General features: G+C 39.8%; 1 protein-coding gene across 1 annotated transcript in view; it reads left to right on the forward strand.

Moving 5' to 3' along the window:
* The first annotated feature begins 3,276 nt into the window (after positions 1-3,276).
* Positions 3,277-24,202, forward strand: part of CARPA (Carbonic anhydrase-related protein A) — a 28,528-nt gene continuing 7,602 nt past the window's right edge. Inside the window, exons 1-6 of the mRNA XM_018016970.2 lie at positions 3,277-3,436; positions 3,815-4,688; positions 19,747-19,794; positions 23,449-23,585; positions 23,731-23,922; positions 24,030-24,192. Of these exons, the coding sequence (XP_017872459.1) occupies positions 4,607-4,688; positions 19,747-19,794; positions 23,449-23,585; positions 23,731-23,922; positions 24,030-24,192 (622 nt within the window). The 5' untranslated portion in view covers positions 3,277-3,436; positions 3,815-4,606. The remainder of the gene's footprint in view (positions 3,437-3,814; positions 4,689-19,746; positions 19,795-23,448; positions 23,586-23,730; positions 23,923-24,029; positions 24,193-24,202) is intronic.

The raw sequence follows: 24,202 nt of genomic DNA on the forward strand, positions 1-24,202 counted from the left end.
ATTTTTTCCTCTAGCATACTTCAGCGCACGGCCTTAATCAATGCCGAATTGCAGAAGAGTGCAATGGAGAGTGATCGATAAGCAGATACCCTATTAAAGCATATGTGGATGTAGGATAACTACGGGTGTACAACTGCACTTAGAGCATGCTGAATCACATAGATAATGGGCATATCATATGAATAATTGAGATTGTAAAAGTCATAGAAAATATGTAGATTATAAATATCATAGAGATCATGTAGATCATATAAATTATGTAAATGATATATAGAGATTATATAGAATATATAGATCATATAGATCTTATAGATCATATAAACTATATAGATCATGTAGATCATATAGATCATATAGATCATGTAGATCATATAGATCATATAGATCACATAGATCATATAAATGATATGGATCGTATAGTTCATGTAGATCATATAGATTATGTAGATCATGCAGGTCATGTAGTTCATATAGATAATACAGATCACATAGGTCATATAGATCATATAGATTATATAGATCATATTGATCATAAAGATCATATAGAACATATAAATGATATGGATCATATAATTCATATAGGTCATATAGATTATGTAGATCATATAGATCATATAAATAATATGGATCATATAGATCACATAGGTTATATAGATTAAATAGATTATATAGATGATATATCTCATATACATATATTATATAGATCATATACATATATCATAGTGATCATATAGAACATATAGATCATGTAGATCTTATAGATCATATAAGCCATATGGAACATATAGATGGCACACATCACATAGATCATATAGATAATATCCTATGTACATAGACTCCCCAATCGTATCGAAATAGAGCACTTCAAATTCAATTCCGAACGTTACGTTACACTTTATGGAAATAGTTGTTGTTGTTGCTGTTGCGTGAACCTTGGGGCGCGTCAGACTTGGCTTCCAATTGTAATGTCAAGTGATTGGATTTGGTTTCTGCGGACCGCGTTTTGGGGATGGGGAGCCCATTTGGGGTTTGGGCCATTTCAGGTGGGCGAGCGTCTGAATGGTGCGTTGCGGTCTTCGATTGAATTACGGCGCGCATTTAATAATGCAGCGAGACGCCATTCAAACTGAACTGAGACATTTGAATTAAATTAGCTCAGCTCTACGCTCTGATTGCATCGATGTACATACATACACACATATATAAATATTTTTTAATTTCTCTATTCAGGTCTATTGATTTTAGTGTTTCTAGATATATGATTGAATTAAATGTGATTCAATTAAACGAATTCAATAGTTTAAATTATGCTAATAGGTATGTAAATGTGGGAAATGAAGAGTGGCGAGTAGATAATCAGTGGAGCGTGAGGAATAACAAGTGGAAAGTAACCATTGACGAATGGAGATGGGCGAGAAGAGAGCAACAAGTGAATGGTTGAAGAAGGGTGAGAAGAGCAGAACGAGTGGCGAATAGCGAGTAACGAGTAACGAGTGACGAGTGAAGAGCTAAGAGGGACGAGTGATGAATTTTTAGAGGTGAGTATCTAATAAATAGTGTGTACTTTATACTACCGCACCGAATGGAAATAATAGTGTAGAAAATAATAAAGAGTTACGAGTAACGAGTAACGAGTGGCGAGTGGCGAGTGGGGAGTAATGAAATTAATAATACCGAGTTGAAAGTAACAAGTAGATAGTAAAGAGTAATAAGAAAGGTGCGAAGAGGGACGAAGAGAACGTACAAGTAACAATTAATGACGAGAGACAACTGACGAGTAAATATAACGAGTAATCATGAATAAGCTGAGAAATATGAAGAGTTTCGAATGGGAGTAAAGTTTAATTCGCGACAGGTGAATGGAGATGCTGCACATAATTAATATTAAAGTGAATTGAGTTCGGTCCGTTAAATATGAGTTTAGTGGAGGCAACACTGATTGTAGAGAAGAGAGTGGGAAGGATCGCTAATAGCTGTCACAGCTGAAAGAAACAAAAGCCAGTTGATTAGCCGCTAATTTATGAATACAAGCAATTGCGCCTGCTTCGCGGGCCTCATCAGACGCGAAAACAATGAAATATCAGAAGACAATGAAAGCGTGAAAATATGTGTGTAAAACACGATTCTTGACTCACATTTTTTGCCGTTTTGGATTATTTGATTTTTGTGCTTGGCCTCATTTGTATGCAAATGAGGTGAAAATCTAATTACGTCAAAATATGCGCAAAATCTAATGACAAAACAAACAATAAGCGAAATGTCTGTCTCGCTCTATCTGTCTCTTTTTTTCTCTCACTCTGTCATTGTGTGTGATTGAACATGTTTGCGTTATGTGAGTGATTACATTATATACACAAACACACTCGCACACACACACGCAAACACAGCGCCATTCACACATGCAGAACGAAGACGACAATTTGTAATGCGCCAATAAGAATTTATATCAAAGGTTTTCTCGCAAGGCGCAAGGCACATGACGAACAGCGTTTGGGTGCGGGGAGGGGGTCAGGAGATAGCAGGAAGCGAGGCCAGATGTGCGGGACGTAGCGTTGTTTTGCGCTGCCTACGACGACGCCCACTGATAAGCGGCAGCGACAGCGGCATAAAAGAAAACAGCAAGAACAACAACAAACAGCTGGCAGCAAGCGCAGCAGCTATAATACTCAGTGCTTAGCTAACGGCAGTTAGCGACGCTAGCAGCGGCAGCACGTGGCTGCGAGCCCATCGTCAAGCGTTGTAATTCGCTGAAAAATTGCCGACACAGCTCGCGTTGGCGTCGGCAGCGCAGTCAGCGATTCGCGACGAGCGCAATTTCGAAGAGCTGGGGCAGTATAAGAGCGCTGAGAACAGCCGGCATAAATACTGTTTCGAGAACAGTTTCTAATCGAGTTGGGTACAATTCTGTGACCTATGCAGGCAGTAAGCCAAGAAATTAAATATAAATATGTTATATTAACTGTATAAACAATTTAATTTACACATCAAATTATTAGATACAATTGTACTACATATAATTAACTTATAAAATTAATACATATTAAACATTAGCTTTCTGCACTGTTCTCACTTGCATAAGGGGAAATCTAGCTTTTATCAAATTTCCCTCACAGACAAATTACCCAAAACATTCTCACTTATACGCCAGTCGCCAGTATTCGGCTAGCTGTTTGGCCAGCTTCGGCTTTCGCTGTCACGAACTCGAAGAACACGAAGACGAAGCTGCTGCCGACCGCTGCCGCTGCTGGCGCTGCTTTCACTGCCATTGCTGCTGCTCCTCTACTATCAGCCGTTAAGCAAGGCCAAAACTCAGTTTCAATTCGGATGCAGATGCAAACGGACGCGTGCACCTGTCTCTCCAATAAAAGAAACAGTTAGCCAAAAGATAACACGAAATTTGATCGTTTTGAAAAGAGAGAAACTTTCAAATCCATTTGTAAGCTATTGAAGATTTAAAAAAAAAAAAAAAAAAAAAAAACTGAAAATTAAAGAGTTAATATATTATTTATTTTTATATAAATTAAAAACAAAATTAAAAAAAAAAATTTAAATAAAAAAAAATGGTATTTTATAAATATTTTAGTAAATATAAAAAAAAAAAAATGAATACATTTTTTAAACATAAACATGAGAAAGAATTACATAAATTTAAAACAAAATTTTTGATGTCAAATTTTTATATCAAAATTCAAATTTGATATTTTAAGTTAAATGAAACCTAAAGGAATTTATTTTATTTATTTATTTTTTTTTTTTAACTAACAATTTGTTAAAAAAAAAATTATTAAATTTTCTTTTCATTTTTATTTTTCAGTTCTTCAAAAATAGATTGGAAAATCGAGAGAAACGCTGGAAACTTGAAAAACATGAAGACAGCAAAGTAATTGAATTGAAGTAAAGAAAACGCGCAATGTTATTTTTTTTCAAGTAATTTTTGTTGTTGTTTTGTTAAGTGACAAAAATATTGAAAAAAGAAGCGAATTTGGCGAGAGAGAAAGTCAAAGAAAGTTTTGTGTGTGTTGCGGGACGGAAATGAAGGATGTCAGTTGTGTGCACATCGAAGAAAGCAACGGAAATTAAAATTTGCATGTGCAGCAGGACACAGGACACAGGAGGACACCAGAGGACAGTGGACCGAGGGGCAGCGGCAGTGGCAGAGGCAGAGGCAGAGGCAGAGGCGTGAGGCGTGAGGCGTGAGGCGTGAGGCGTGAGGCCAGAGAATGTGGCCAAGGGACTGCAGCGGCTGCAGCAGCTGCAGCTGCTGTTGTTCAGCTAGCCAAAGCTCGATGAAGCTGGCAAACGAATTCGCCACTCAAAAACTCAGCTCGATGCCATTTTTTTGAATTTGAATACAAACTTGACTTGGCCCCAAAACTGTAGACCGGCACATTCGAGTGCAAGCGCGAACGAGATAGTGATAGTGTGCGAGTGAGTGAGTGAGATCTCTTGTGCATTAGCTGACAACCAGATAAAACGCTCCACAACGACATTGACAACAGCTTCATCAACTGCTGCCCGACTTCTATTTTTTCTATTTTTTCGGCTCCGCCCCACACCCCGCTCCGCGTCCGCGCCCCGCCGCCCCGCCGCTACGGCCCCAGCAGTCATGGCCCTGCATGGACAGACGTTCTGCTTCTCCGCAGCTGGATTTATCGCTTGCTCAGCAATCGTTCTGCTTTGCAGTTCCGGTAAGTGAAATATGCAATCGCAAAATAAGAACCAAGAAAACAAACAACAAATGGTGAAAGGTGCCAGCTAAGGTGCTCTACCGGCAGATACCCTGCAAGTAATTGAAACTGTACTCTCGCTAGAAACGCTCTCAAGTAATCTAGAGATCTTAGCATTCGGGAAGTCAATCAAAGTGCTCAACTAGCAGACCGTAGTCAAACGAACTTTAGCTTCACTCGTGAACATCCATTAAAATGGCTCTCAAGCAATCTAAAGACATGAACACAGCCAGTCAAAGTGCCCAACTAGCAGAAATTAATTTGAATTCTGAACTAGAGGTGCGATCACGACCAATCTAGAGGGATTCGAACAGGCTGAACAATTTTAGCAATCAACTACCTGATAACCTAATTGACTTTGATTCTCAGCTCGGAATTTCATCATCCACTCTAGAGGCTCTCGAACAATGTAGAGATAAGAATTAATGTCGATCTATCTGTACTCAGTCAAGTGAAAGTTCAAGACTCATTAAACTCAAACTGAAATAATGATTGACTAGTAGATATTTAATATTTTGAGTGTCGTATAAAAATGTTTTACACAATTTAAGCAGCTTATTTTATTTACTTAAGTCAGTCAGTTATTTTTAGTCAGTCAATCAATTAATCAGTGCATCAATAAATCATTCAGTTTATCAGTCACTCACTTTCGCAGTCAGTCTTTCAGCCAATCGCTGACTCGGATAGTCAATCTTTTCGTCAATTCTTCAGTTAGTCCTTTGGCTATTCGCTCAATCAGTCCCTGAGTTAGTCTATCAATCAATCACTCGTCAGTCTATCGGTCTACCCATCCGTCAATAAATCACTCAGTCAGTTCTTTAGACAATCATTCATTCATTCCCACTCTGGGTCAGTCACTCAATCCCTCTTTCATTGAGTCAGTCCATCAATCAGTCAATCAAGCAATCAGGCAAACAGTCAGCTAGTCAGTCCATCAGTCATTCAAGCATCCAATCAATCAATCAATCAATCAATCAGTCCAACATCCAGTCAGTCTATCAAACTCTCAGTCCATCATTCTACCAGTCAGTCACACAGTCAATCACCCAGTTATTCAATCAATCATTCAGTCCCTCACTCAGTCAGCGCATCAGTCCATCAGTCAGTCAGTCTTCTGCCGCCTGGTCAGTTATTCATGCGAACTGAAGCTGTTTTTCTACTTTATTCCATTTGCCATTTGCCATTTTCCATTTTCTGTTTCTATTTTCTGTTATTGTTGACGTTGCATCTGGCAATGAAAACGTCATCGAATGTAAAATGTTGTGCGACGCACACACAGAGAGAGAGAGAGAGAGAGAGAGAGACACCCTGTCTGAGTGAGAGGGAAGACGTTTGTCCAGATGCAACTTCAGCAATTGCTGCGCTGCAACAGTTGCAACTGTTTGAGTTAATGCATTTTGTTGTGCAATAACAGACATTCGACTACTTCTGCTTATTCTTCTTCTTCTTCTTCTTCTTCTTCTTCTCCACTTGTCACACACGCACACACACAGAATGAATTGCCACACCTCCACAATTTAAAGCCTTCAGCTAGTTAGGCTGAGATCTCAAGGAAAGGCCTGAACTCTTAGCGACTTACAGCTAAATACAGTAGTCACTCGCTATGACATATCAGCTCTAGCAATAGATATTCACTGCTCTTTAACTATGGCTGTTTATAAATTCTGAATTTTTTCCATTTTTATTTGTGTTTTCTTAGACTAGCTAGAAATTGAAATTTATATTGCTCTGCTCAATCAATATACTGAAACGGGTATATGGGATGTAAGCAGAGATCATGTTACTATATGTCGATGGTGCTGGTTATTTAGATATTAGTAGATACTAAATATACTGTTATATATGAAAATGGGCGAAACTAAAGCTTGAAATTATTATGGAGCTCCTTCACCTACATAGTACAGAGAGATATACAGGCAGATATAGAGACAGACAGACAGCAAGAGTTAACGTGTTACAAAAACTAATATGCTCTCTTTGCATATCTTGAGTGAGCATTCAACTTGAAAGCGTAAACAAATAAAGTATAGCTCAATGCTTTCAAATTAGAAGAGATTGGAAATGGAAATGCAATCGTCGCTGCTCTCTTCTTTTCTCTCTCTCTCTCTCTCTCTCTCTCTCTCTCTCTCTCTCTCTGTAAATGAAATTTATTTATTAGATATTAAGAAAACATCAATTGACAGACATTTAACAGATAAAATTGATATTAAATTCGAGCTAATTGAAACAAATATTTGCCTTGGGCCACACAAAAGCAAAAAATTAGTTTTATTTATTTATTTATTTATTTTTTTTTTTAATTAGATAAGTGCTAGAAAATGCGATTTTGGATCAACAACATCGCAGCGAAATTCCCCATTTGCAATATTTCCATCTCTCCATTCTGGAGGTATGAGAGAGAAAAGTATGCTGAAAATGTTGATATTTTCATATATTTCAATTCATTTCGATACGCACTCACTGAACTGAAATGAGTATATTTGCTTTGTGCCATGTCCGGCTTGCTGTCTGTCCGTATGAATGCAGACCATTGCAACGCTATTGAAGCTAGACGCTTGAAATGTTAGACATAAAGTCGTGTATATGCTCCAACCCTAAAGTGTTTAGATTTTCCAGATCTACTTTATATGGACGTTGCAAGTCTTAAGTTGCATTTTCCTGTATCTCTGAGAGAGTTGAAATTTGAGAGATTTACAAGAGTCGGCATTCAAAAATCAATTAGATATTGGGTGGATATATCTACGCCCATTGAGAGCTTGGCAAATCGGGAAAAACATCAGGTTTTACATATTAAGCTAAAAATTTACAAACTTACGAATAACTTTTATTGATAACCTCTCTATATATCAGTTGGAGGCGTGACAAATCGTAAAATGGATCTAGCTGTGTTTATTCTGTGAATGAGTATTCAGCAGTCGGTGCCGCCCGACTGCGACATTTTTACTTGTTTATTTGTTATTTCTCTTGTTTTATTAAATAAAGTGAAATTTTTCCGGCTCGTCGACACATGAAATATAAATTTTGCCTTGTTTATTTACCAGAAAATATATATAGAGAGAGAGAGAGAAAGAGAGCGATAGGGGAGAGAGAGAAAGAGTCCGAATTGGCGAGACTTTATTAACCTCAAATCAATTTGAAATCGAATTTCGGTTTGTGATTTCAATAAATTATTTGCTTAAAATAAAACATTTAAATGACTTTTGATTAAACAAAGTAAAATTACCCATAAATAAATCAACGCAAATTAAAAACTCTCACAAATCGTTGACGTCTCAGCAAAAAGTCTCCTGGTTTCCCCCACTCGAGTAGTCAATGAATGAATGTTGAATTCTCTGAATAGTTTCATGTTTAATTGAGTGCGAATTCCAATAATAAGAACCAAGTTGCAGGCCTTCACTGACTGCATAATACTCGTTCATCACAAGGTCTGTATTTTCCAATGTGCCACGCCTTAAATAGGTCAACTAGTATATAAATCCATCTATAGCTCAATTAGCTTTAAAATAGTATTTGAAACAGCTATATTATCAATTCTATGAAAGATGGTAGTGAAAGATTAACAAACAATGTGAGAGTAGAGCTCGCGGTAGATGCGTATTTCAATGAGCTCTATAGTCAATTCATGCTATATTTCTACAATCTATCTTCTAGAGAATGGCGCAAGAAAAATAATTTGACCTGAAAGGAGACAATGTTAAAAAATAAACTAAAATTCGCCCAAATTTGTTCTTTCCTTAGGTCAGGTAGTTCTGGGACCGCCCTCGTATGCATATAGTAATATATGGTATATTGATTGTGAATGCTGAGTCAACAGGAAGTTTGTCATGCTGATTAGCTTAGATAAGAATTTAGATATAACAGTTGGACACAGATAGTCAACAAGGCGAAAGCATGAACTGTGTATACCCCATCCGCCCCACATAGCTACAGGGTATCTCTCTATGTGCAGTTAAAGGCGTGACGCCAAACTGCACGCAGCACAATCAAGTTTTCTGACTTTTCCACTGGCTCAGTGTGTATGTGCGTGTGTGTGCGTGGCTGGGTGTGTGTGTTAGACTGCCTGCTGTTGTGGTTTATGATACCATTTAGCCCGAGGGTTGCTTTGACAAATTGTGCAAATTATTGTGTTAAATTTGCCCTTGAGGTGAAAAATCACTTTGACATGGATTATATACCGTTTTTTTCTCTGTCTCAACAATAGCGAGTGTGTGTGTGTGTGCGGATGTGTGGGTGTTTAGCTGATTGTGCTAGGCACTCACACACACACACACACGCACAGCAATTCACTGCGGGGCATAAATGACAACTGACAATCCACAAATCGACAAATGAGAAGCTTAAAGGCATTTATTCTAGTCTCTTGTTGTTGCTGTTGCTGTAGTTGTTATTGTTGTTGTAGCTGGTACTTGAAACACCAATGTCACTCACACATTCACGCATACGCCACATGCATTGGCAATAATTGAAATCGCTCTTGGCCGGCTTCACAGTCTGCTAGCCAAAAGTGTTGTAAAGCGAAAGCCAATTCATCAGCTACACTGAGCGAAAAGAGCACCATAAATAAACAATTTACATAGCAATTGGGATACCCTACACTAGGCAGCTGTGACTAATCGAAAAATAGTTCGTTGAACCTTGAGAGCAAACTCTATAATGATCTATTATATAGAGCGAATTGACTAGTCGATTTCCCTCTCCATCAAATTGGAATATGGAAAAGAATTTGTCACTGGATATGTCTACGTCTACTCCACTCGCCCAAAGAGAGCTGCAGATCCAAAATGAACTTACGTTCTATAGCTATAAGAAAGCTGAAGACCTTCCCACATTCAGAAAGAATACATTTTGGCAGAGTGATATGCAGACACTTTACACCGTTATCAAGATAAGTCCCTACCAATTTCACGCCAAGAAAACAAGAGTTCTAGTAAATTTACCACTGCAAGAGTCTTCATTATCACCCACAGGGTATATCAATGTGTACCACTGCATTTCACAGATAAGTCTAGTGCGCCATTTTCATTTTAAGCAAAGCCCTGCAATTGAAGACAGTTCAAGTTCATTTAAGGCACTTTAGCATTTACAGGGTATATTCAAGTCAAGTTCATTTAAGGCACTTTAGCATTTATAGGGTATATTCACGTCTATAGCTCTCTTGCAAAGCGACGCAGTGATACCCTGTAAACAACACACTTGAAGATAGCAAGCCGAGCTCATGTGATATCATTTGAATGCACTTTCGCAGCACTTACAGGGTATCGTCACGTCCACTACTCCCTACCGCCTTTCTCTGCGGTAGCAACTTGTGGCAAGTTTCGGTTTTCCGTGTTTTCTATTTTTATTTTTTGGTAACTTTACAACGATTTCGTATGCAGCGTTGACGTGACTCGCATTAGCATTGCACACGTGTGCCACGCCCACCACAAGGCACCACCTGTCACCTCCCACTCTCCACTCTCTACTCCTCCGTGGCTGCCTCACGTAATGCGCTCTGTTGCTTATTATCGAAATTGTATATGCCACAAAGCAGCGGCGCCAACTTCCTGGCTTCAGCTCAATCCCACTTCTTGAATGCTTCTTTCAGCTTCTTCTTCTACTTCTTCGTCTAGTTCTTCGTCTGCTTCTCCTCCTGGATTTTGTGTTCGCAAAGTTTTTGGCCGAGCAACTTATTAAGATAGTTGGTTAGTTGCTTAGTTGGCGCGTCTAGACGGTTTTTAGTCAAATTATGGTTTTCAAACGTTTTCGTTTTCCGGCATATTCTCTCTCTCACTCTCTCTTTGTCTATATATCTCCCACTCTAAGTACGTTCATACACTCGTCCATCTAGTTCGTAACCCCGTTCTGTCGCTCGTTTTGAAACTTAACATGAGCTTTTTGTAACCACAATTATTTGCCTATGTGTGTGGGCGTGTGTGTGTGTGTGTGCGTGTGTGTGTGTACTCTGGTATGTCAAGGAATTGGCCATTAGAGAGTCCGTCCACAACATGCGCCTGGGGGCCATGCAATTTGCCACTGTGAATTGTGCTGCTAGAAAAATGAAAAACAGGAAATTTGTGTATGGCCAATGGGGTATGCCCGACTAGCAAATATCCTGCAGCGAAGAGAGTGTGAATCAGCTTCAATCAGGCAGCAGATGGAACCCAGGCTTACTTTGGATTTTCCTAAGCCATAATGTAAATAGAGAGCAAGAGAGAGATAATTGTTATCGATATAATATTTATCGATATTGTGTAGCCAAAACTAGAGATTTCTGAAGCAAAGCTCAATTCAAATGAATCTCACATAGATCTTCTAACCGTTACATACACACTGCCACAGTCAAAACACCCTCATTTCACACTTCTCAATGGCTTCTAGGGTATACAAAAAAACGTGTGGCATGTTTTTAGTGAGTGCCTGGCCAGAGAGTGTGTGGGGCAGACGTAAGTGGGGTATACCGTGCGCTTTGTTTGTTTACGTTTCGTGCTTTTTTTCCTCCTCTCGTTTTTTGACTCTCCTCTCTCTCTCCCACTCTCTCTCTTTCTCTCTCGCCCTCGACACATCCACCTCCTCCGCTCCCCTTCCATTTGGCTTGTCGACCTTTGCAACCACAAATCTGGTCGGCTTTTAAATAATACCGAAAACTTCTGCACACATTTGTATGAATAGCCAAGCGTATTTGCATAGAAAATATTAAGTTTTATTTAAAGTATACCCTGTTCACATGGCAATGTGCGTGGCAGGGTATAATGCACTGCATTCTTTCGATAAATGATAACTATGGCATATGTACATATGCATGTATACCCTGTAATGTAAATATAGCTTTTATGTATTAAATATAGCTTTTATGCACAGACAGTATAATTTATTACAGGGTATTCAGTCAGATTAGCTGAAAAGTTGTAAGGTCTGGTAAAGCAACACACCCTAAGAGTGTCTTTCAAGGGTATATTGTAGTCGATCAGCTCTGCATTTAGATATTAATTCCTAATTAACCAGAATCTGAAACAGTTTTTGCAAAGAGCCACAGGGTATCCAACTTATCCGTCAGCATTCATTAAAGCTAATTCATATGACCAGGTTTTCGACTGATTAAATCCGTTCCTTGACTTTTTAAAACTTTTCACAAAATATTTAATTAACTTTAAAATGAAATATATTTTCATTTCGATGGAATGTGAAAAACTTGAATGAAGAATATTTATGGAGATATTTGATTTAAAAATGTTTCATCGACTTCAGTTGAAGTTGAAGTTGAATTTGCAATTGAAATTGTAGTTGAAGTTGCTCTACAATCGATTGCAATCCGAGTATCTTTGATATAGTGCCAAGCTGATATCGATATTTTGCGTATCGATAAGAGTTGATTTTGGTTAAGAGCGGAAATACCATGGCAAATCGAAATAGATTGGGCGGCAATCCAAATATTATCTGTGAGGGTTACGAAGGGACTGGCGCCTGCACTTCGATAGATTTGCGTATAAAAAAAACGTTGGCTGTTAAACCATCGCGTGAATTGCAAATTCTCCGGTTTCTTTTCAATTTTTTTGATTGCTTGTTTTTTTTTTATGAACCCTCCTATTGTTTTGTTTTTTTTTTTTTTTTTTTTTTGCTCTAATTTTTGAGGCAGTTTTTGTTTTTGCTTGTTGACCTATTTTTTAATTTACTTTTCATGGGGCGCCCGGCACAAGCTGAAATTGGAATTTGCAAGTGTTTCTCACTTCGTTTGTCTTTTTTTCTCGTCGCGTTTTTTCGGCAGCTCCGCAAAAAATAAGCCTCAACAATAGTAGCTGTAACAACAAATACTTTTGCTATCATTGCCAACAATTTTGGCAAAAACTCATTTATTTTCGCACGAAAAAAAAATACAAAAAACAAAATAAAACGAAACAAATTTTAAAAGAAATTCGAAGAAAATAAAAGTTTCAAAAAATATTCAGAAAAGTCGCCTAATGTTACTTCTACTGTTTGTTCCTCCTCCCTGTACTTTGAACTGAAATAAAATAATTGATTGAGGCGAAAAAATGTATATCATCCTATTGTACGATAATCTACTAGATTTCGGTAAGTATTTCAATTGAGGAAGCTCTTTCTTTTAAACCTAAAAGACATCTCTCGAATAAGGCAGAACATCTGTAGCTTTTCCAGCAGTCTAAGCTGTACGCCATCAATCATCAATCAGTCAATGACTCTGCAGTATGTTAATCGTTCAGTAAATCCCTCAGTGTGACTAACCATCTATCAGGTCAATCGCACATTCAAGTCTGTTACTTTATCAATCAGTCAATCTTTGGTCAATCAATTCATTCATGTTTCAGTATCTCTCATTTCTGACTGACGAAATTTAAAGCTCAAGTCTTAATTAACCCAAATAATAAAATAAATAAAAACAACTTTAAAAGAATTTATAGCTTAAATTTCTCTTGCTCTTCTTCTTCTTCGTCAAGCCAAAAGCAAACTTTTAGCGCATTTAACCCTTGAGGAAAAGTTCATCAAGGCAAATTAACTCAATGTTAAGCTAAATCCTCGCCAACACAAGGAAAAAAGGCTAACAAAAAGCTGCTCAAGTGCCGCGAGCACAACCCGAAACCAAAACCAAAAGCCCAACCTCAGACCCGAAAGTGTTGTGGGCGTGGCATGGCAAAGGCACTCAGACCAAAGTTATGCCCGTCAATCTTCGCGACGAGGCGACAATTTGATAAACTGAGCCGCCGTCTGAGCTGAATCCTTCAGATACTCTCAGATACTAATCAGCGAGCGCTTAACAGGAAGTCATAAATTTTACCACGACATGTGTGTGCGAGTCTCTCTGTGTGTGTGAGTGTGTGTGTGTGTCACGCCCTTGTCTAGAAATTTTAATTAAAAGCGATGACAGAGCGAGTAATTCGATATCTGAGAATGTCGCCTATTAATTTTAAGGACATTTCCTTTATTGATTCTTTGTCAATATTATATCGAACCCATAATTTACACATAAAAGGGCTCTCTATGTGTATGCGTCTGTGTGTGTGTGTGTGTTTGAGTGTGTGTGTGTGTGTGTGTGTGTGTTATTGCCTTTGCGGTTTCGTCCATTGTCTTTTCTATCTTGGATTCAACTTTTGTTTCTGGTCGCGTGTATTGCATTCATTTCAAGTTAAATAGTACAGGAGCGAAACTGGCACTTGGGCCGCATTTTCGAGGGCGCTTTTAATGAAGACAAGCTGGGCGATAGCTTAAGAATATCGAAAACACAAACGTTGCGCTTTGTAAAATTATTGATAGACAAGATTTAAGGTTTGAATTTATGCATAAGTCTGCGTATAAATACTTTGGTTCAGGAGAAAAAAGACCTATACATAACCGAACCCTGTGAGCACTGTGATGTATATTTAACATATGTTGCTCTGCATATATAGGATGGTTATCGATATATTTGTTATACCAAAAGTATTAAATCGAATACAAAAAAAAAAAAAACTAAAAAATCTTAGCCGATCCATCAATTGTGCTATGCCTTTCGAATTCACTGAATAGTCTTTTCCTTCTAATATCACTCTCATTGTTTCTCGAGGGCCCTTTAATTATGTATCGATAATTCTATAGTTAAGTATGTATAGTTAGCTATAGCGCATTCCTATCTAATTTCTATTATATTGAAATAACAACTCTACGTTTGAATTTTTCAAAAATTTGTATTGGGTTAAAAATTGAATTTTGATTTCCCGTTGGGTAAAGTAAGCTGTGAGCCACTGTATATTGACCTATTTTCATATTTTTTCGTATAATAATAATAATACTAGTAATAATACTAAAAAAAAAAAAATAAAAAAAAACTTGTATTTCTAAATTTGTATGTATCGATATAATATAATATAAAAGATACAAATTCAAGAGAATTACAAAGCTTCTTCCAAAATCATTATACAAACCTCTCTAAGAGAACCCAACCCTAGACACTGCGCTAACTGCGCCCTTGTGGGCCCGTTTTCAACTGCAGTTCGCACCTGAACTGGAATTAGTTAGCAGGGCGTGTTGTCTTTTGAAGCGCAACGCCATTATAAGCACCCACACACACACACACTCGCACCCACACGCACTTATTGCAATTTCTATAGTGTGCGTGACTTTTGTTCTTGTCGTCCTTCGTCAGACAGCAAGCAAAACATATCAAGGAGCTCATAACAATGCTTGAGAGTTCGCCCTTAGCGTTGCGTTGCGTCGCGCTTTATTTTGATTTTGATTTAACGTTCTTAATTACAACAACAACATTAATGACAATAGCAGCAACAACTTAATTTAGTCATCGCTTGCTATCGATAAGCAGTTGGGCCAGCATGCCGAATATAGCATAGCCCGCACCCACACCAGCACACATGTATATGCACATATATATAGATGTCTGTGAATACATTTGACAGGCAAACCGAAAACTTTTGTTTATTGCCTTTGTTTTTGTATGCTTATGCTCGTTCACCTTCAAGTGGGAGGAGAGTATATTGGTTTCCCTTCGTCTGTCTGTATGAATGCAAAGTTTAGATACTTAAACTAGTCAGTAAGTCAGACAATCAGTCAATCATCAATCTATAGCCAATCAATCAATCTATAAATTATATCATAGGTTCACCCATCATTCAATTAGTTAATCAGTCAATCAGTAGACAAGCAAAACATTCTATCAATCAGTCAATCAGAAGCCAATCAATTAATCAATCACTGAATCAGCTAGTTGAGCTGCTGCCAATCATTCCGCAAGTCAGTCAGTAGACAGTCAATCAGTATCATTCAATCTGTAGACAAAGAAACAATCAATCTGTCACTCAATCAGACAATCAGTCAATACAGCAATCAGTTAGTTTATCTATAGATCTATAGATCTCACGCTCTCTCTCTCTCTTTCTCCCTGCTGGGAGCATAGCATATACTTCGTTCCTAGTTAAACCAAGTGATTAAATCGCCCACCAATTAGGGCGTGGCTATACGGTAAATCAGTTACGAATCTATTTCCACAATGAACCAGCATTGGGCAGTCGGTCCATGCGGTAACATCCTTTTTATAGCCCCCCTGGGGTTGAATGCCACAGAAACAGATTTGGAATTATTAGAAAGTTTTCGCTTGCCCAACACAAACAAAGGATTTTGAACATGTTCTAAGCCAAAGGCGACAAGGAAACAAGTATTTACTTAACTTATTAACTCTATGTGAAAGGCCAGAGATCTGAATGAAACCTAAATATAAATTAGAGTTCTTAGAATTTTAAATATAATTTCAAATTTGAATTAAGCTCCAATCCCTAGGAAACTTATAGAGTGAAGACTAAAAAGGAAACAAACTTTAATAGTTAGGTCAATAAATGAGCTGAAATGTGAGGGAAGTGTTGGAGCTTAAAGCTGAAGGGAAATTGGGAGCAGTCCAAAACCTAGTGAACTAACCTAACTACTGAATAGAGTGTATGTAGGAAAAGATATTAAGAAATAAATCTTGAAGAGATGTAGAGCTGGCGAAACAGAACAAATGAAATCTACATAAGCTCAAATAGATATAGATGGATGCATATTAACAAAGAACTCAAAAGTCTAAAGTCAAATAGTTGATATACCATGGATACGAGTGGAAAGACTAAAGAGTGAACGATTTCGTGGCAAAAGAGACTTGGGTTTGGTCAAAGGCAAAAGTGCTAAAGCCAATGCCTAACCTCAATTAGGCAACAACAAGCCGTATGCTTTAAAACTTGTGAATTCACAGCAGAGAGATAAAGGAAATGGATACCCAACGATTACCATTTGAATAGATAATGAAACTCTGGCAAATCTCTTCATAAAGCATTCACAACAAAATTGGCGACACGCGGTCCAGCCAACGAATTGATAGATAAAAAAAAAAAAAAAAATAGAGGCAATGGGGAAAAACTCCCCCACGGCATAGCACTACACCCATGCCATTCCCAGCCCCCAGTCTGGAATGTGAGCCGACAAAACTGTTATAACAATAAATTAAGTTGCTGTTGCAGCATAAAAACCCAAATTGCCAAATGGCTTAATGGGGGAAGTTGAAAGTCAGGGAAGCTAGCCGTTCCCACTCTATCAATGGGAAACAAGTTCGAGTACGCTAGAGGGGTGTGGGGTACGACTAGGCGATACCCTGTGCAGAGTTGAGGCATATACAGAATCTAGCTGCGGCCGAACGGGCGATAAGACGGACGAATAGAAAGACGGACGGACGGCAGGATGCACGAACGGACGGACGTTCAGTCCAAAATGAGTAAATCGATTTACTCGCTCGCTCCTTGGAATAATGAATAATCCACATAGACCATAAGGTCTTCGTTTCGAGAAAACCAATATGCCCCGAATTCGCACTCCCCATGATTTCCAGGGTATGAAACACCCGCTGAAAATGTGCAATCTGTTGACGAATCATCACGACAGATGAAACGAATCGGCCGGCGACTTAGAAAACTACGAGCTAGCTAGGACAAGGGCGAACCGCTCCGCACTGTGGCACAGAGGGGGTACAGAGGGGTGTTTGTTGCTAAAAAAAAAATAGAAATGGAAATAGAAATGGAATGAGCAACAAAATCAGCGACCCTTTGCAAAATGCCGTAAAACATTCTCAAATGGTTTTTATTGAAGGCTTTGAGCCATTTTTCGGTTTGACTTCGTTTGCCCGGCCAATTTAATAGCATACTTTACAGCGCTAAGCAGGCAGCCAGGCAGCCAAGCAGGCACTGTCGCAGTCGGAGTCAAGCTGAGGAAGAGGAAGCGGGTCGAGCTGCGATACAACTATCCCACAAAATACGCGACAAACAAACAAAATGAAGTGACGGCAAGTCGCGTTTCACGAATTCGCGTATTCAACCAAACGGACGTTCATTGTTATTTTAAGAAAAGCAACACGACAATACCCCCCCGCCCTCAAGTGTCCCGCAATGTCCCAGCATAGCAAAGGCCTGGCCTGGCCTGGCCGCAGAACCTCGGCGCTATCTGCGCCCACAATTCAAACAATCTTACTGTCTTATGGCTTAAAAACGCAGATAATAGATACTCTATCTTTAACCAGATCCTATCAACAGCTTAGGCCTTAAAGACTGACAGATTCTATCCCTTAAGCTGCTTGGGATGCCTAACTTGCTTATGGTATCACCAAACACCTATATCTGAGTAGGTCTTTGCCACCTTTTTATCTATCTGAGTAACCTCTCAAAACTGTCCTATGGAAATTACCCAATCGAAGGCTCAGATTATAGATCGAATTCCGCACTTTTCATGCTCCACTTGCTTAGAGCATAGAGTCAGAGTCAGAGTCAAATATAGCTGAGAGCATTGTAGACATTCTGCCTGGAGTCACACTATAAAATGTACTCTATAAGAAATACTCTATGAAATAAACAACCCTGGGATAACCCTAGGGTGCGATCCCATAGAAGTGTGCTATAAAAGTGCATATGGGAAATCCTATGGAATTATCCTAGAGATTTACTAATGGACAAGTTTTCTAGGGTTTTCTCACACAAGAGATGTGATCTATAAGCAAATGAGAGAGAGAGAGAGAGAGAGTCGTTTGGAAAGATGGTTGGAAGTATCTAAAGACAATATTCTATAAAAGGAGTCTTGGAGGTCGAAATTCGGAAGTACAATTTATATTCAGGGAATTTAGTTAGACTGATGTCTAAGATAGCTAGATAGAGCTTAAGAGAGCATCCACATCGATATGTTGATTCACAAGTTTTAAAGATTTAAGACTGTAGACATTTCTTAGCTTACTTATCCTTCACTCCCTTTCTCACCCTCCCTCTCTCTCTCGTTTCAATTAGTTAAAGTGCCCAGACTGCGTAAGGGTATATTGAAAAGAAGACATAGCATAACGCTGTAGTTGGTAGCTGCAGGAAGCAGCAGCAGCAGCAGCAGCAGCAGCAGCAGTAGCAGCGATGCCAGCGACTCCCTTGCTCAACTTCCGTTTTGGCTTGCAGCAATTTCTTTTGGCTTTATTGCCCCCTTCCCCATACAGAGTGTCCATCCCTCTCTCTCTCTCTCTCTCTCTCTCTCTCTCTTTCTCTGTCTGTCTCGCTTCATCTTCGGGCAGACTTTACATCCTGCCCCACACACCCGCGTCGCATTGGCTCTGTGTGTGCTACCCGCTGCGGCACGACGCATATAGCATAAATTTTGAATACGCTCAAAGAGTCAGGCCGAGGGCGCTGGCTGTGGGGGGGCGGTGTAGATTGAGATTGGTTCTGGGGTTGGTCCGCAAGAAAAATAGCGAAAATTGTCTGTCGCTTGATAAAGCGGAAGCAGAACTTGCCCATAAACGAAATGTGGCAACTGAGTGTAAACTTTATTGGCGCCCGACCGACTGGCGACAACATTTGCCCGAATTGGAGGTAGACGGAAAGCTGGAGATGGCGATGGCGATGGCAATGGAAGCCAGTATATGTATATATGTATGTGCATATATATCCAGAAATAGCAGCATGTTGAACCATGTTGACTCATGCGACACGCATTTGGCAAAAGGAAGCCCCCAGACATGCCCGGGGCGCGCTGGCGTCTCGTTGGCTGCCAGTGAGAAGCGCCAAGAGAGGCGCCACTGCTACTGCCACTGCCAGCGCTTTGTTTGTTTTGTCTGCCTCATTTCTTGCACTAACGTTCGGTTTGTCTACGCCATCAGGCATCAGTGGGAAGTCCTACATTAGTTGATTTCATGCGCTGTTTACATTGGCAGCGAATTATGCGCATTGAAAAGCCAAAGATTTGGCTGCCAACTGGCGTACACCTCGCCCAGCCCTCCCCACCTCAGAGCGAGCTAAACGGGGTCTATGGCCTGACAGCCTAGTTACGACAATATATCCGGGTGTCATTGACACAACCTATTGGAGAGGGAGCGGGGGTGGAACGGGGGAAGGAAGGTCCCTCCTGAAGGGGCTGACTTATCTAGAGAAATTCTGTCAAGGTACTTTTCCGATTGCTTCCCAGACCCATCCTAAATGCCGGCTTAAAGCCTTGGCACATTAATGCATTTTTCGCTCTGCTCCTGTCTCACATGCATTTCTTTTCCTTTCAGAGGTCCTGTCCAGCTGGGAGGAATGGTGGACATACGACGGCATCTCGGGTAAGTTGCGCATTTAAGTATCTCAATTGAATTCAAATTTAAACACTTGTCAGACATGGCCGGCCAGAATGTGAATGCATGTGAATAGCCCTCGATGCAGTCGCTCGTTAACAACTTTAACGAATGCCAAATACCCGCTGCACTCAATCAGGCAAATAAATATCGAGTACAGATGAAGTTACAGCGCTTATTTCAAATGTAAATGAATTCAATTGCGGAAGGGACTTCAGGCCAGAGCTGGAAATCAATGTATATGTATAAATATACTGATAATATACACTGAGGAAAATTGGCTGTGCAGATGTAAGCGAGAAAGGCTGAAAAGTGAAAAGAGCTAGGGAAGCAGGAAGAAGCCGAAGAACTGCAAGTAAACCGACGAGAGGGAAGTCAAGCTAAAATGAAAACAAAAATATGAATACACAGAGAGAAATGGGGTTGAGAACAAGTTGGGCAGAAAAGGAGAGAGAATACGTGTGATTAATAAGCCAAGGAAACAGTTGAGAGATCGAGTGAATGAAACTGAGATGACCTTGAGTAAGTTAGCAAATGCAAAGCTAGAAATGGGTTGAAAGAGAGAGGGAAAAGGATGAAATGAGAAGCATGAAAAATTAAAGTAGAAACAGTGGAAAGTAAAAGAAAAAAAAAATTATATGTAAAAAGGAAAGAAATACAGGAGACCACGAAAATATACAGAAGGAAGAGCGAGTGGATGAGAGAAATTAGGTATAAAGAAGGAATCTCCGAAAATATGATGTGAGAAAGAGAAAGAGTGAAAGTAGAGAATAGCATGAATATATAAGGAATGCAGATGAAGAAATTGAAATATGGAGCGGATAAAGTTTTTTGCTTAAGGTGCCAATAATTTTGTATCTATATGAATATGAATGAAAAAAGAGTAGATTATGATAAAATGATAGATCTGATGGAATAATTCAAAAACTAAATGTTATCGATAACTGAAACAGTGGCTGACATAAAGTTATCGAAAATAATAGCACAAGAGAACTCTTGATTTATAGATAAAATATATCTATAAATTCGAAAGGCGAGCACAGTCAGTCAAATGAAAGAAAGAGAAATAGAGAGCGATAGAGAGAGAGGGAGAGAGAGAGAGCGAAGGAAAGAGTGAGATATAGACGTAGAGTTAGAAACACATGTCTAAAATTGTCATTTAACGCAATTAAATTGGATTCAAGCGAGTTTCGCGCTGCAAATTTCGAAATGAAAGTGAGCAAAATAAATAAAATAAGCGAAAACATATTTGTGGATAATACAACTCTGTCTGTGTAGGTGTGTGCGTGTGTGTGTGCGGATGGAATTGTAGCTGGTCAGCGGCCATTTTTGTTATTATGCCACACGGCTGCAGCTTGCAACAGGACGCAGTTTTATTTATGCAACAGCAGAGGCAGCGCCCCAGGGTTAGGCTGAAGCTGAAGCTGAAGCAGCGGTAGAGGCAGAGGCTGGGGCAGAGGCTGAGCGCCAGGCGGCAGACAAAGCAACAAAAAAAAAAACTCACACAAAGCATTGGCAACAAAAACGAATGAATAAGTGAATGAATTAATGAGTGAGTGAGTGTGGGTGAGTGTGTGAATGAATGCAAACACGAAATGAGCAGCAGCTGCGAGTGGCATGAGCGACGGTGGCCTCAAATGTTGCACTACCATTGAGGTGCACCTAGAGAGAGAGGGTGGGCGTGTCTATAGATGTGTGTATGAATGGGTGTCTGTGTGTTTGTGCATACATATCACACACACACACACACACACACTCATTCATTGCAGCTACTTAGCCTCTGCACTGATTTCTGTTGCTCTTGATGCATTGAGCACCCTTGACATTGTTGCTCTACCGGCGCGAGATAATCAGATTTTCATAGCTTCACTTTAAGATTCGAACTTCTCACATATCAGACTCAACTCCTATGTAATACAGTATTTATTTTTGTTTATTAAATTTTAAAATACATTTTTACAGAATATAAAATATTTTTGATATTTTTGCTCCATTATTCGAAAAGTTTGTATTCTGAAGCAAAGATGAACTCTTTCAACTGTATCTACCTTACACATATATATCAACAGCAGCGGCAGACCTTGCATTGACCATATCATATATATCTATACTATATCTTATGACAATCACTTATGAGAGTATTTCCTAAGCGGCACGACGCACACGCTAGGTTTACGGTCTATAAAAATATTTAATTTTTCCATATGGCTGCTGCATACGGCACACGAACGGCATGAGGATTGCCACCAGCCCAGCTGCCCCCAGTTGCAATCATTCTGGCGGGGCAGTGGGGGAGTTTGTTTTGAAAAGTTTCGACAGTTTGTGCCTGTCACATCAAATTGAATGCAGGCGAGAGCCAACTATTCGGTTACCTAAACGCTCCAGGGCAAAGGGCGGTAGTTCGGGCGGAAGGGTCAAATGTCGGTAGCTCGCCTCCTCTTTTTTTTTGTGTTTGTTTTTTTCTTGTTGAACGCAATGGAACTCCCATTTGGGTTCATTTAATTGCTATTTAAACTGATGCGAGAGGCAGCGAGTGAAGCGAAGCTTATGAAATTTCATTTGGTGTTTGAATTGTCGACTCGTTGTTTACAATTCGACGGGGCGAAGGACGGACAGGACGAGACTGGACACATTTCCCATTCGAACAACACGATTGACAGTTAGCCAAACAGTCAGTCAGCTGTTGAAAGCTTCCACTTCCTCCCATTCGTAATACCCATCAGCAATCGAGGGATGCCAGATGCGCCATGGGAGTCTTTAAAAGCTATATACAATATAATGTATTGCAGAGTGCAGCTGTAGCTGCTCAGGTTTCTTTAAATGCCCAAGAGGCACAATCAAACTGCTCTAATCTATTTTCACACCAAAGTATTCTAGCTAAATGAACTCACAGACTGTTGAGCCTAGAGTTAAAGCACTTGAAGGGCTAAGATCTTGCAGCTAAAGTGCAGTTGATAAGAATAATATAGAATAAAGTTAAATAAACTGAGCTAGTCAAAGTCAAAGCTCAAGTCTTATCGCTGAGTTTGTAAGACTCCGCTTTGGTCTATTAGCTATTCTTATACTATCGCTAGCTCAGCGCTCGTCTCTTACATAATCTGACTCTGGGGTTGCAAGGGTTAGTGTTCATTTGCCTATTTATAGAGTCCGTACATGTGCCCCTTATCTTTTCCGAGCGCACAAGCTGCTAGTCGTTGAGTGCGACGGAGGCATGTGTATTTGTATTCGATCTTCGTATATTCATATGCTCATGCCTAAACACCTCTGATCTAGTTACCGAGATATATCAGTGAAACTGAGTCGAGCTTATGGACTATATAAGTCTATTACTGCTAAGTCTATTAAGTCTATTACTACTCATAAGTCTCTTAAGACTTATCTTTTAATACTAATGTAGACATAAGATGTGACTAATGCATACTTAGAGGTTAAGTCTTGATATACGAACTCAATCGGAGTGCTCAACTTCGATACATGAACTTGATTCGATAGTCCGATCGATAAATGAGCTCTACCCGAAATAGCTAGCCCAATCGAAGCAGAGTATCTGTTGGCCAAGCATGCCGCACTTAATCAACATAAATTTATACATAATATGTGTGCATCGAGCATTGTTGTTAATCAGCGATTTGTATTTCACAGGTCCCAGCTTCTGGGGTCTCATCAATCCGCAGTGGAGCATGTGCAACAAAGGACATCGACAGTCGCCCATTGATGTGGTGCCCGACAAGCTGCTCTTCGATCCATACCTGCGACCGCTGCACATTGACAAGCACAAGGTAAGAGCCGCAGCAGCAGCAGCAGCACCGGAAAGGACATTCAGTTGCACCGTCTCACTCACACGCCATCTCCCCTCCTCTCTCGCTCTCTCTTTCTCTCTCTGGCTGTGTTTCTCTGCCTCTGTTTGGCTGTCGTCGTCAACAGGTTTCCGGCACGCTGCACAACACGGGTCAATCACTCGTCTTTCGCGTGGACAAGGACACAAAGCAGCACGTGAACATATCCGGAGGTCCTTTGGCCTATCGCTACCAATTCGAAGAGATTTACATACACTACGGCACCGAGAACAGTCGCGGCTCCGAGCACTACATACAGGGCTACAGTTTTCCGGGCGAGGTAGGTCAATCAAGCGACGGCAACAGGATGGCCAGACTAACCAGTCATATTAATATTGTAACATATCCCATGCACACACACACGCGTACACACACACACACATACAGATACAAATCTATGGCTTCAACAAGGAGCTGTACCACAACATGTCCGAGGCGCAGCATAAATCGCAGGGCATTGTCGGACTCTCGTTGATGGTGCAAATTGGCGAAACGCCCAATCCCGAGCTGCGCATCATAACGAGCACATTCAACAAGGTTCTCTATAGAGGTGAGTTATG

Source organism: Drosophila arizonae, chromosome X (assembly GCF_054131065.1).
Source record: "Drosophila arizonae isolate 15081-1271.41 chromosome X, UAZ_ARI_1.0, whole genome shotgun sequence".
Lineage (NCBI taxonomy): Eukaryota > Metazoa > Arthropoda > Insecta > Diptera > Drosophilidae > Drosophila > Drosophila arizonae.